This window comes from Manis pentadactyla, chromosome 17 (assembly GCF_030020395.1).
Source record: "Manis pentadactyla isolate mManPen7 chromosome 17, mManPen7.hap1, whole genome shotgun sequence".
NCBI lineage: Eukaryota > Metazoa > Chordata > Mammalia > Pholidota > Manidae > Manis > Manis pentadactyla.
The window spans coordinates 56,586,111-56,599,150 of NC_080035.1; the positions used below are offsets into that span (position 1 = coordinate 56,586,111).

General features: G+C 35.8%; 1 protein-coding gene across 6 annotated transcripts in view; it reads left to right on the top strand.

The window, feature by feature from the left end:
• The window catches only part of PCCA (propionyl-CoA carboxylase subunit alpha), a 358,555-nt gene that overhangs the window by 135,048 nt on the left and 210,467 nt on the right, over nucleotides 1-13,040 (top strand). For all 6 annotated transcript variants that reach the window (XM_036893600.2, XM_036893604.2, XM_057494481.1 and 3 more), the window contains 2 exons: nucleotides 5,061-5,139; nucleotides 11,332-11,434. In XM_036893600.2, coding sequence (XP_036749495.2) covers nucleotides 5,061-5,139; nucleotides 11,332-11,434 — 182 coding nt within the window. The remainder of the gene's footprint in view (nucleotides 1-5,060; nucleotides 5,140-11,331; nucleotides 11,435-13,040) is intronic.

Consider the following 13,040-nt stretch of genomic DNA (forward strand, 5'->3'; position numbering starts at 1 on the left):
TAAAGAATCGCACAGGCTACTGTATAGTTTGATGGGACCCACTGTAGTGGTAGATTTCTGTTAGGAGACACCAGGAGTCGTATGAAGAGATGACGGTAATTAAAGTGTTGTGATAACAGAGATAAAAGTGGAGAAATTTTTTTTTTTTAACAAAAACTTTGTAAGAGTTGCATACCATCTAGCAGTTACACTTCTAGACAATCAAGTAAATTTAAGTTGTGAATATTCTATAAAATATCTTTGGATCAAAAAAAAAAAATTATTTTTACCTCCATTCCTCTGCAAGAAACCCTAAACCAAAAAGGTGAAGTGAACTATGTTACATTAAAGGAGGAGAGTAAAGGAATATAAGAAATGCATTGAATACTAGTTGATTTTTTTCCTGTAATTATAATGCACAACTTTCATTTTGGGATTTCCCTCCTTTCTGTCTCAGATTCCACCCATCACCCTCACTCCCCCCTCACCCCCAACCCCCGTTCTTCTGTTTTCTCTGCTGAGATCCCGTTATCAGAGCCTGTTCACCCATCTAGAGGACTGTCCTACTCTGAAATAGCTTTCATTTCCTTTTTACTTTGAATCTTTCCTTTAGGAAATAAAGGCCCTGCAATTAATTACATGTTTCCCAAATGTTTTTAAAAGAAGCAGCCAACCCTCTGTGACCTCCCCTCCACCTCAAGCACAAAAAAATCACACCTTCTCTTTGACCCTTGAGAGATTTCTGATTAGCACCACCAGATTAGGAATAGGACATTTCCCCAAGAAATATTTCACTTTTCCCTTCTTTTTATATTTTCCTTTCCATCAGTCATTGTATTCTATGAAGTTTTAAGTCAAGAAACTGTAGATTAAAAGCTACATTAAATTTGTCGTTATGTGATTCTTATGAGTATTGCATCATTGACGTATCATTTGATCTGCCTTTAAGTAAGTGGGTTATGCTGCCTTGTATAGGGGAAGGTTTTGCTTGAAGGGGAGGTTGTACATTGTGTCTTGTGTATGTTAACATGGTACTGTAATGATTGCTGGGAGGAAAGGAAACCACTGAGGATGTCTCATCCTGCAAACTGCCAAAAAGTAGTTTCTTGAGATTTGGAATCCATACCTAAATGTTAAAGTGCTTAATCTCCTAGAGTCTTCCCTCAATCTCTTATCATGCATATCTAAGCCATCACTAAGTTGTGCTGACTACCGTAACAGAAACTTCAGGACTTTGCCTGTCTGTCTGCCTACCAGCCAAGCCCCGGACACAGCTGTCTCTCCCTGCACCACTGCAAATGCTTCCTAATCAGCTTCCTGTTCACACCTTTACTCTTTTACAATTCATACCTTGCAGAGCAGGCAAAATGACACTAAAAAATACTACATTAGTTCACTGCCCTCAGCTATATAACCTTTCCAAACTGTTCCTTCTGTCAAGAATATTCCTTTCTCATTGATTTTCAGAGGGCTGGCTCTAGCTCATTCGGGTCTTATTTTAAATACCAGTTTTCTCAGAGAAGGCCTTTCAATGCTCTTCAAGGAAAAGTAATGCTAATCACTCCCATGCATCCCTCTGTTTTCATTATAGCAGTTATCACCACCTTTTATATTTCATATATATAAGCTTATATGTATGTATGTATATTTAGGTGCATGTATATTTATGCATTGCTCTCCACTAGATAGTAAGTACATACATGTATACATATGTATGTGTATATTTATATATAGTTCTTCACTAGATAGTAAGTGCTTTGAGAGCAGAGAACTTTCTGAATTGTTCATCTTTGTATCCCCCAGAGCCAGATCACTGTTTGGCACATAGTATTTATTCAGTATATATTTTTGAGTTGATGAATGAGAATTTGATGGTCGAGTGAGAAAGAGGATTGCTGCTTTGTGGTGGAAGGTAAGATATGCTGATTGCTGGGAGGAAAGGAAACCACCAAGGATGTCTCATCCTGCAGCTAAACCTGCCCTTGGAGATTGAGTACAGAAAAGTATGAATAGAAGTCTTTTAATATGTTGCTAATCTAAGTTTCTGTATTTACTTAAATAATTTTTTACTTGCATGGCATTTAGTAGGTTTCTTTCTGGAAGCATTATGCAGAAGAGAAATAAGGAATGGAGACTTTCTGCATGCTGGGGTTACAGTGTTAGTAGGACAGTCACGTAGATACCTGGTTCTGGTTGGGTGAGGTCGGGAGGTGGGCGTAGGCATCTGTCCAGGGAGAGGAGACTGGAGGAACTTGAGGTGAGGAAGTACTTGCAAACAGCACTAGGAACTGTTCTCTTTTTTTAAAGCAATCTTCTCACATCAAGAGATTCATCTCCTTTTAAAAACTTTGGAGAATTTTGTTTTGTTATTATAAGGAAGGTTGTTCTGTTTCGAATATATGTCAACTGAAGAATATAAAAGTAAGGAAATGCCTTAAACGGACAAAAATGGAACACTGGAGTGTAAGTATGGTTAAAAAGAAATGTGAGAGAACCTCAGTGGAAATTTCCTGTCCAGACTAGGTAAAGTGAGGGTTGGTGATAGGCATCAACTTGATCATTTCTGATTTTTCTGGGAATGTCAACTTTTGGTTGAATCTTTTTTTCTCTTTTTATTCTAGTTCCTGGCACCCCATGACTTAGTCCTAGTTAGGACTGCAGAGACACAATAAGAAAATAGGCATGAGGAACTGGGCCTTTTGATATTATTTAACAAAATCTGTGTGGAATTTCTTTTCTCTTCCTTTCAAATGGCTAGGTCTTATTTTTCCATGACATGGTGACTGCATAAAAATATGCCTGAAATTTAATGACTTATTTGGCATTTTTGTCAGGGAATTGTGCCTTCCTGGGTTATTTGTATTCACAGGTCTAATACTGCATTGCTTCCTTTTGGGAGAACATATTGTAATTATTTTGTAGTTGCCATATTATATATTTCTTGTTGATAGATTATTTTATGTGTTTTGATTCCCCATCTATTTCCTTATTGACCAAGCACAATTTCCCAATCTTATTTTGAACCTCACAAATCACTATATAGTCTGGGTCCATAGTAAATGGCTAAAATGACATTAATACTGGAATCAGAACAACTACAAATTTTCTCATTGTCCGAAGGAACTGAAAATACTAGACGGATGGGATGTGGCTCTCATACCTCTTGTGGTTTCCTGTTTACAGGGATAAATCGTTTTTTGATGATGAATCGGTAACACATGTTTTGGTGGGTATGGATGTGTTTGTTTAAAAAGAACCCTAAAGTTTTTGTAAAAATGATTTCTCAGGTATGAGAAATCTAACAGCACTGCACTTCAGCTATAGGCTCTTAGAGGAAAAGGGATCTTAGAAATTTCTCATTTCTAATGAGAAATTAAATATAACAATATCTAATCTTTATATACTGTTTTCTTCATTGCGAAAAACAGGCGAATTCTTCTTTGCTGATTTCAGCCTAATTCCTTTCTGTGGCATTGATTGTGAGGCTGTAGCGTTGAGTTAGATGAACACTGTTCTCGGCCCTCTTGTGCAGGATCTGAGGCATGCAAAAGTATGTCGTATGCTTGGGCCCCGATTTATGTTTTCAGTTCTCTTTTCCTCTTCCATCCTACAGCTACTACTAGTCCAACTAAAATTGCTGCAGTCATTTCTTAAACTTGGCCCATGCTTCCTGGCTTCTGTTTTGTTACTGCTATTCTGCTTAAAATGTTCAAATCCTGCTCATTCTTCATAGCCTCATATAAATGGCCTTTTCTATACTGTGCTTTCTTAATCCCATTTCTCTTACCTTCCTGTGATCGTTTTCTACATTCCCAATGATAGAATTACCTCTTTCTTTCTTCCTAGATTTTTAGGCTTCCAAAGTGAAAATTTTTCTTCCTCTCACTGAACCTAGCATTGCTTTTAAAATCCTGTCCCATGTAAACCTATCCCATATAAACACAATCAATATCAGAATTTTTAAAATAGACTTAATTATGAAACACTTAGAAGCAAGTGCAGTTTTAACTAAGTTGAAGTCAAGAGTGATGGTTTGTGATTTAGGGGTTAAAGGCCTGTGACATTTGGCCCTCTTTTCCCTTTTCCTCTAAGATCCTATAGCTAGAGTTCAGTGCTGCTAGAGCCTCACAGGTCATCAAGAGTCCTTTAAGGGCTCACTGACCTCTCCTTTCTTTAGAAAAGACCATAAACAAGGGGTCTCAGACATTGAGTTTGTCCACCTTGTTTTCAGAGAAACCTCTGAACAAGGAAACTTTACAACTTTTCTTGATAAATTGTTATAGATGACTCACGCTGTCAAGATTTTTACTTTGTAATAATGAATCTATTCAATCCTGTTAACTAACAAAATCCTATGACTTTTACTTTTCTAAAACTTTAGCTGGAAATGTTCTGTTTTGGGCCTGACTTCTTAGTTTCAAAATGCTTACCAGTTAGGCAGTCCCCTCTGAATGAATGGAATAGCTTCTCTGTTAATAGCAGAGAGCCCTGCATCTTCTGCTCCAGCCCATAGTATAATAGCCAATATTATAGTTTAAAAATAGTATAATTTTTCTCAAAAACATCATGTCAGTTTTTGTTATTAAAAGCTGCAGGGATTCCCTGTAACTTCTCAGATGAAGAAATTTCAAGTACTTGTAAATCATTACTTTTGAAAAAAAGCGCATTTAACTTGTTAGGTATGCAAACAATTTTTGGGGAATTATGTGTGTATGTTTCCTCAATGCATTGTAAGTTGCTTCTTATATCTTTGGTTAGTTGATATTGTATCTACTTCCATTTTTGGAATCCATCTCAAATTACTTATTTTTCTTAGCCTTTTATTTCATTATTGGGGAAAATGTTATAGTTATTGATACAAATAGCTTTTTTCTTTTAAAATAATCATACTCACATTTTAAAAATATATATATGTATATATGAGACCATTATACTGGTGTAATTTTCCTGACTCTAAAGAAAGTATCTTTTAAATAAGTTAGTTATTGTCTTCTGCGTTATTGAACATGTGGTCAGTTGTCATGTTCATGCATCCAGATGATCAAAGTTTGAACTTATGTCTGATTCTCCCCTGCTGTTAGGCTACCCTGTCATGATCAAGGCCTCGGCAGGTGGTGGTGGGAAAGGCATGCGAATCGCTTGGGATGATGAAGAGACCAGGTGAGATGCTGTCCAAAATACACTTTTGATGAAAATTGCAGTTGCTAGAGTTTTTATTAAACTGACAAGTAAACAGATACCAAAAATATAATAGAATAATTGCAGTAACCATCTATTTTTTCTTTTTTAGATGAGAAAGAAATTGAAATTATGCAGAAAACTAATTTATATTTTGATGATGAATATCCTATTATTGAAAGGTTTTCCTTTCTTAAGCATTAACAAAGGATTGTCTTTTTGTTTTTAGTGTACTTAAAAAGATTACTAAAGTCATGATTCTATTTTCTAGGAAAAAATTACTAGCATTGGTGCTGTATAATTCTGAATGTAATCAAAGATTTGAACCAAATGTATATTCAAAAGCAGTCATAATTTCATTTGTTTCTGTGTTGCTCAGTATTCACTTCCCTACCTTTGCTTGTCTATAAAAATAGCAAACTACCTTGATGGTTCTATAGTGTGAAATATATTTCCTTTTGAGTTTGAAATTACTGTATGTTCTTTATATGCAGTGCATTCCATTGTAAACTTAGAACACTTTTTTATTAGTAGCTTTAGAAATCAAAAGTGACTTTTAAAACAAGATTCTCAGGGCATTGATGGACATCATGGTGATTAGAAAATAATTTATAGAAAACTACCTAGGTTTTATAGGACTCTATGCAGATTTGCCTTATTTATTTTCAGGTTTGGCAACAAGAGCGATTTATGTCATTTTGTTGGGAGGTGTGTGAAAAGTCACTGAGTTATTCTTAATGTTGCCTTTTTTCCCTTTTTCTACCTAGAAGTATTTGGTCTTCCAAGTGGTTATTTCTGGTGTTTACTTTTCCTTTCCTCTCCATTCTTCCAAATCTCTTAAAGACAGGAATCTGGAGTAGTTGGTGTGAAAATCCTCCAGCACAAACCTAATTCAGAAATTAGGTTCTAAAGTGAAAAAATAAGGTAAAAATCTATAGGCAATATATTAACCTTTAAAATCTTATGGGAAGACACCATTTGACAGACTTTATAGGTAGTTTTAACTCTAAAAGAAATGTGTCTCAGAACATCATTGATTCTTTGGTTGAGTATCAGAAAAAGTAAGCAGTTTGTGTTGTGGGGGTTGATACATGACTAATGTCTTTATATATGACTAACACCTTTAGGTCTTCCCATCTAAATCTCCTTTTCAGTGACACTAATACTTGATATTGCCTGAGGTAGCATCAGATTCTCTCCTCTGATCTGAAACTTGCCAGCAAGAATAAATATATTGCATGGATTGGCAGTATTTGTTGAGAGCCTACTGTGTGACAGGCATTGTTTTAGTAAAGTTCCAGGAATATAGCGATGAACAAAACAGAATAATCCATTCTTCCATACAGTTTATATGCTAGATCAGGAGTCTTAACTTTAAATTCATGGACCCGTAAAATTTAGGAGAGGTTCATGCATCTGAATGAGGAAAGAAAGTACATATTTCTTTCACTACCCTCAACTGTAATTTCACGTCTCCTCCAATAGAGCTATTACAATAGTAGTATCTGTGGCACTTTTCACCATTTAGGAAATGACATATATTATCTTATAGTAGTTGCTGTAGATTATCTCCAAGTTAAAAATGATTAGACTTGTTGGAATTTATTAATGAATAAAGAACCACATATATTACATCCCAAATTTATTTAAAAAAAATATTTTGATGCCTATATTGCAACATAATTTGTATCGCATGCAGTCCTACACGTTTTCTTTTCTGCAATTCATATCATTTTAAGCCTTAGTTGGACAAGAGGTTCTTATTCTGCATGATTCTACAAAAGGGATCCATGGTATAAACAAGGTTCAGAATCTCTGTTCTGGTAGGAAGAGACAAATAATGGACAAAAATCAATGTAAATCATATGATGTCGTGGAAGGTGATAAATAACATAAGAAAAATAAAGGAGGGAAGAGACCTGGGGAGTGCTGGAGGGAATTCCCATTCTAAACAGAATTGTCAGGGCTGTCCTCACCGAGAAGGCGTGTCTGAGCAAGGAGGTGAGGATCCAGGCCAGAGGAGAGCGAGTGCAGAGGCCCTGGCACAGCAGCACGGCTCGAGAGATCCAGGAACACCAAGGCGGCCCCGTGGTGGTGGAAGGGAGGAGGAGAAGGAGGTGGGGCAGAGGACGTTTGGGTGGAGCGGGGACAGGTTATGTAGACCCTGTAGGCCATTCTTGGTGAGATGCGGAGTGATCGGAGGGTTTTGAGTAGAGAAGTCACAATCAATGGCAGTTCAACACATTCCTAACATTATGTACATTTTTTAGTTATAAAAAATTTTCAAACATACAAAAAAGTAGAATATAATTAACTTCTATATATGTATCATCCAGATTAATGAGTTATCAAGATTTTGTGAAAGGTTTCAGAAGGATTACTATGGTTGCTATCTTGTTAATAGACTTGTTGGGGGAGAACCGTGCGCCCTGCGAGCAGGGAAACCAGTTGGGAAGCTGTCGCAGTGATCCACGCAAGGCAAGTGGTGATGGTGTCTTTGGCCAGCATGATCCGGAGGAGATAAGAGAAACCGAAAGTAGAGCAACAGGGTTTGCTAAATGATTACGATTTAGAGTGTTGAGTCCTTGAGGATGACTGGCAAGAACTGTTTAAGTTACCTTACTTTTTTTGCTCTTACTTGCTTTTAAGTTTTAATGTTAATTTATATGAACTAAATGCATGTGCTACAACACTGCTCTTCTTGAAAATTTCTTGGGAAATGCTGAGAAGTCAAGGTCAAAGTGAGGGCTTTTACCTCCGAAATTGAAGCATGCTTAATTGAAGAATGGTCTGGTTCTTAGCCTCTCTCTGGAACTCTTTGCCTGGTTTGGTTCCTTTTGATACTGAGGACTTACCTTTATATTAGAGCGTTGGTCAGCTGTGAGAAATGTTTGAAGACGGGCCGGCTGGTTGCTCTGTGTGGATGGAAGTGTAAGGGGAGGAGGCATACTGAGGCCCATTTTTACCACAGTCTGTCTGTCTTTGCTCTTGTCTTTCAAAGTTCAGGTGTAGAAACTACCTCTTGTGCTTTATGTGTAACCTCTGTGTACCACTGGGCCTTCTCCATGGGTGTCTTGGGCTTTCTCGCAGTAAAGTGACTTTCGGTTTACTACATAGTGACCCACAGGTCCAGGGACAAGTATTTCAAATCCAAATGGGAGCTGTATCGCTTTTTGTGATTTAGTTGCATGAGTCATACAGGTTTTCTTCCACCATATTCTACTGATAACCAATGAGCACAAATTCCGCCTAAATGCAAGAGGAGGGGAGTTAGACTCCACTTCTTCATAAGGGCGTGGCAGGGCTCTTACAAAAGCACGTGGAATGGGAGATTGTGGCCATTTTTGGAAAAAGGCAATTTGTGCTAGTGTCTTGGTAAGAAAGAATGATGTAATAAAGATACTAAATATGACTTAATGGTTTTGCAAGAGATGTGTATTTTATAAACCTTAATTTTTTCTCATTGTTTTCCCCCTTTTGTTTATAGCAATTTCCCTGAAAAGCTTCATGTTTATTTTTCGTTATTCTTAGGATCTCAGGTTTCTTATCAGCCACTTCTCCAGGGCTATAACATCTTCTTTTATGGATGTTAGGACTACTCTAGTTTCTTGGCAATGGGATTTACTGTACTGCTGTTAACCTATGGATTTGAATTAAGAATTCAGTATTTTCAGAAGTAACTATATCTGTTCATATGTTGGGCATCTTTTGGTAAATAATTTAAATCTTTTTTGGGTAGTAAATGACACATGTTCATATAGTTAATAAAGATACATACATAAATAATTTTCTACCTAAAATATTAGTCTCTTCAACTTGATAAATAAACCACCTATGAAATTTTATTGAGATGAACAAAAGTGTGAAACTGTTTTTTTAAATTTTGGTATCCTTAATATATAATCACATGAACAACATTGTGGTTACTAGATTCCTCCCATTATCAAGTCCCCCCCCACATACCCCATTACAGTCACTGTTCATCAGTGTAGTAAGATGCTGTAGAGTCACTACTTGTCTTCTCTGTGCTACACTGCCTTCCCTGTGCCCCTCTCCACGTTATGTGTGCTAATCATAATGCCCCTTATTTCCCTTATCCCTCCCTTCCCACCCACCCTCCCCAGTCCCTTTCCCTTTGGTAACTGTTAGTTCATTCTTGGGTTCTGTGAGTCTGCTGCTGTTTTGTTCCTTCAGTTTTTGCTTTGTTCTTATGCTCCACAGATGAGTGAAATCAAGTGTGATACTATTTGATGTAATGATACATGCTCCTCATTTAAAAAAGTTGTTCTATATCTTCTGGTAATTTGGAAAAATCAAATTACATAAAAACTGAGAGAACAGTCCAGAAAACATGTATTTATCTTCTAGAGCCACCAACTGTTAACGTCATGTCACACTGCATCTACTCCTTCCTCCTTTCTTGAGGAAGAAATTTTTTTTTACACAATCCACAAAAATTTTAGCATTCTTTGAGAGGAAAACTTAATAGCCATTAATTCCTCTATTATTTTGTCCTAAAGAGTGTCTCCCTCTTGTAACATCTTTCCTAAGTTTTTCAAAGAAGTAACATCTCTAACTTCTCCAAGAATGTTTAGAAAATCTGAAAATCTTTTAAAAGAGTTGTTTGTTATTATTATATAATAAATTAGGGTGAGAATCATGAAGGTTGTTGTAAGTAGACTCATATTTTCATATCCCCTAGCTCTCTTTTCCCTATTCAAATTAAATGAAATATTATGGAATGAATGGAAAATCGATCATGTGTACATTTTGGAATACCTCCACTAGATTTGAAATGCTATGAGGGCAGTTTCTGTTTTATTTTTGTAGTTCCATCACCTAAATGTGCACCAGCCCATAGTTTTGTGCTTAGTAAATATTTATTGAATGAGTGTGTAACTGAGTGTAACAAATGATGTTCTTCAGGCTGTTTTACGTGAGCTCCAGATATGTTCATAATGCTTTCAAACTTGATAATTTATTCGGCTGACTTTGATTTTTTTTACTTTTGGTGTTCGTGGTTTAAATGAGAAATGAGAGCTATCAGTCATTGTATCAGAGACAAACTGTCAAGTGCTAAGTTTTCTTTTTTCTTTGTGAATCATGCCATTCCATCTAATAGAAAGTTGGTTACATGGTACTAAAAACAGTGATTCATTGTGCTTTAGTTTCTTTGAGGTTTGCAGTCTCCTGAGATCTCACCTGCATTCCCCTAAATCAAGGAAGTAATGAAGGACTAAGAAAGCCTGATATTTTCTCTGAGAATTATGAGAAATAGGAATTTTTGCAGTATGGCTTGGAATTTGCCTTCCAGTCAGTGGTTACTTGCCATGTTGTATTTTTCAAGTACAAAAAAAAAATGAGACAGGGGTGTTTGCAAATTAAAGGATTGAAAGAATTTTAATATTGCACATTAAATACAGGTATTTAATCTGAGGATTAAGAGACTGTCAGTTACATGTAAAAGGAATTAAATTTTATATTCTGAGTATATCAGTGAATGGAAATGATATACTCAGTTTTAGGTAAGCAAGTATGAGTTTTTAATAGAGTGACTGAGCCCATTTCATAGTATATGAATTAAGCATATTTCAGTAACAACTATATAAAAACTTGGGGTATAAAATATATGAAGCAATAATAATATCCATATTTGTATTTTCAAAAATTATACTTTTCTCTATTAAATGTTGATTTTGAACAGTTTTAAAGACAATAAAATTGTAATGATCTCTATGTGGGTATGTGGGAGGCAATCACATTTGAAAGTGTATATTTAAAATATCAGGAAATGTTCTTGAGGATATTCTGTTCTGTTTTTATTCTCACTGCAGTTGTGCCCCAGTCATGCAGTTGGCTAGGCTTTTTGCATTTTTGTGAGCATATTCTGACTTTTGAGTCAAATTAATGTGCATCTTTTTAAAAATTAGTGGATTTAAGGTATATCAGGGTTGAAGAACTGGAATTTTATATCATTTGTTAAAATACAAATCTAGAGTCAGGGAAATTAGATCACTCACCCAAGTTCAAAGTTGATTTACTTATTTGTACATTAAGTGAATTTTTCTCTGCTTTGTTCATAAATGAGCCTAACTAAATAAATAATTGGTTTCTTTTTTATTGAGGGCTATATTTGTTTTGCTAGTTTGACCATTTTCCTATTTTCCTTTGCAGAGATGGTTTTAGGTTTTCATCTCAAGAAGCTGCGTCCAGTTTTGGTGATGATAGGTTACTAATAGAAAAGCTTATCGATAACCCTCGTCATATCGAAATCCAGGTTGGTGCATTTTAAAATGTTTTCCAGTTATGGCTTTAAAACAATTTCTTCCTACTGGAAATACATCCTTTCTTCCATTTAGAATGATTGTGGATTGATCCGGTATATTTAAGTCATTCTGAAATAGAGAATGTACATAAATTGATAACCTATCTTTGGTGTCTGTTACACTTTTTGTCAAAGTGCCAGGTTGTTGGTCAGGATGGAGAATGATACAAAAACCCTGCTTAAGAAAGAAACAGTCCCCAGGTGTGTGACCAGGCTAACCATATTTCACCCAGAGACTCACTGAATCCCCTTGTAAGATTGGGTCATTTGGGGGCATTTTTAAAAGGAAAGTGCTTGATCTGGACTCCTTTGTCTTTCAATTGACCAAATGTCCACGTCGCTCCCTGGGGTGGGTGTTTTGCTAGGCGCTGTTAGTATAAGGATGAACAAATAATTTCTTCTACTCAAGTTAAGATTTTCATCCAACTGTGACAGTGGTTCTACAGGTATGAATTTTAGCAAAACAAATGGGTTTTCTGAAATAAAACAAAAAGAAAAGTACTGAAATTTTCATTTTTTTCTTAGAAATATCTTTGTTCTAATTTTATATATTGTGGCTATGAATTGATATGTAACAATTAAAATTGGTAAAATGTAGATATCAAACTAGAAATTACATTGTAATTTAAGTATATTTTTTTCTTAATTTGGTGTGCATAGAAAGCCAGAAAGCTACATGAAAACTAAACTAAATCCAAGGTTATTTTCTGCCCTTGCCTAACTTCTGATGGGCCCAATTTAATACAAAGTCCTAGTTTCTGTCACTGTGTTTTTAAAGTTTAATAATCATTTTATGTAGATACTACTTATGCATAGAAAATATTCATCTACATCCTCCAAATTTCCAGAGTGGGAGAAGATGTGCAAACATGTAATAAGTTAGTAGTATTAAAATATTGAACATAATATATTTCTTTCTAAGGCTAGCAGGGTTTTTTTTGTTGGTGGTAGTTGTGGCTTTTTGTTTTTAGACACACTAAATTGAGGTATCATATCTATTCAAGAAGTCCACAAATCGTAAGAGCTCAATAAAATGTTTATACACACACAAATAGCTGTTAACACCAGCTAGATCTCTATATAGCATGTTTCTATGACACCTGAGGATTCCTTTATACCACTTCACAGTCAGTCCCTCCCCATGCCCACCCAAGGTGCCTGCTGCTTTGACATCTAGCACTACAGATTATTTCTGTATCTTCTTAAATTTCATGTATATGGAATCATACAATATGTACTTGGTTGTGTCTGGCTTTCTTGACACATCATATCTTTGAGATTTTTCCATGAGGTTGTGTGTTACTTACTTTTAAGAATTGCTCTGTGGCATTTCTTTGTTTGAATAACTCACAGTTTAGCCATTTTTCTGGTGGATCTTTGGGTTGTTTCCAGTTTTTTTTTTTATATTTATGAATAAACTGTGATGTCTTTTCATGGACAGAAACATCTTTTGGATATACTGAGGAGAGGTGGTGTTGGATTGTATGGTAAGGCTGGGTCCAGTTCTGGTAGATACTGTGGCTGTCCTGATGTGCGCTCCCAGCAGTGATTATCTGAA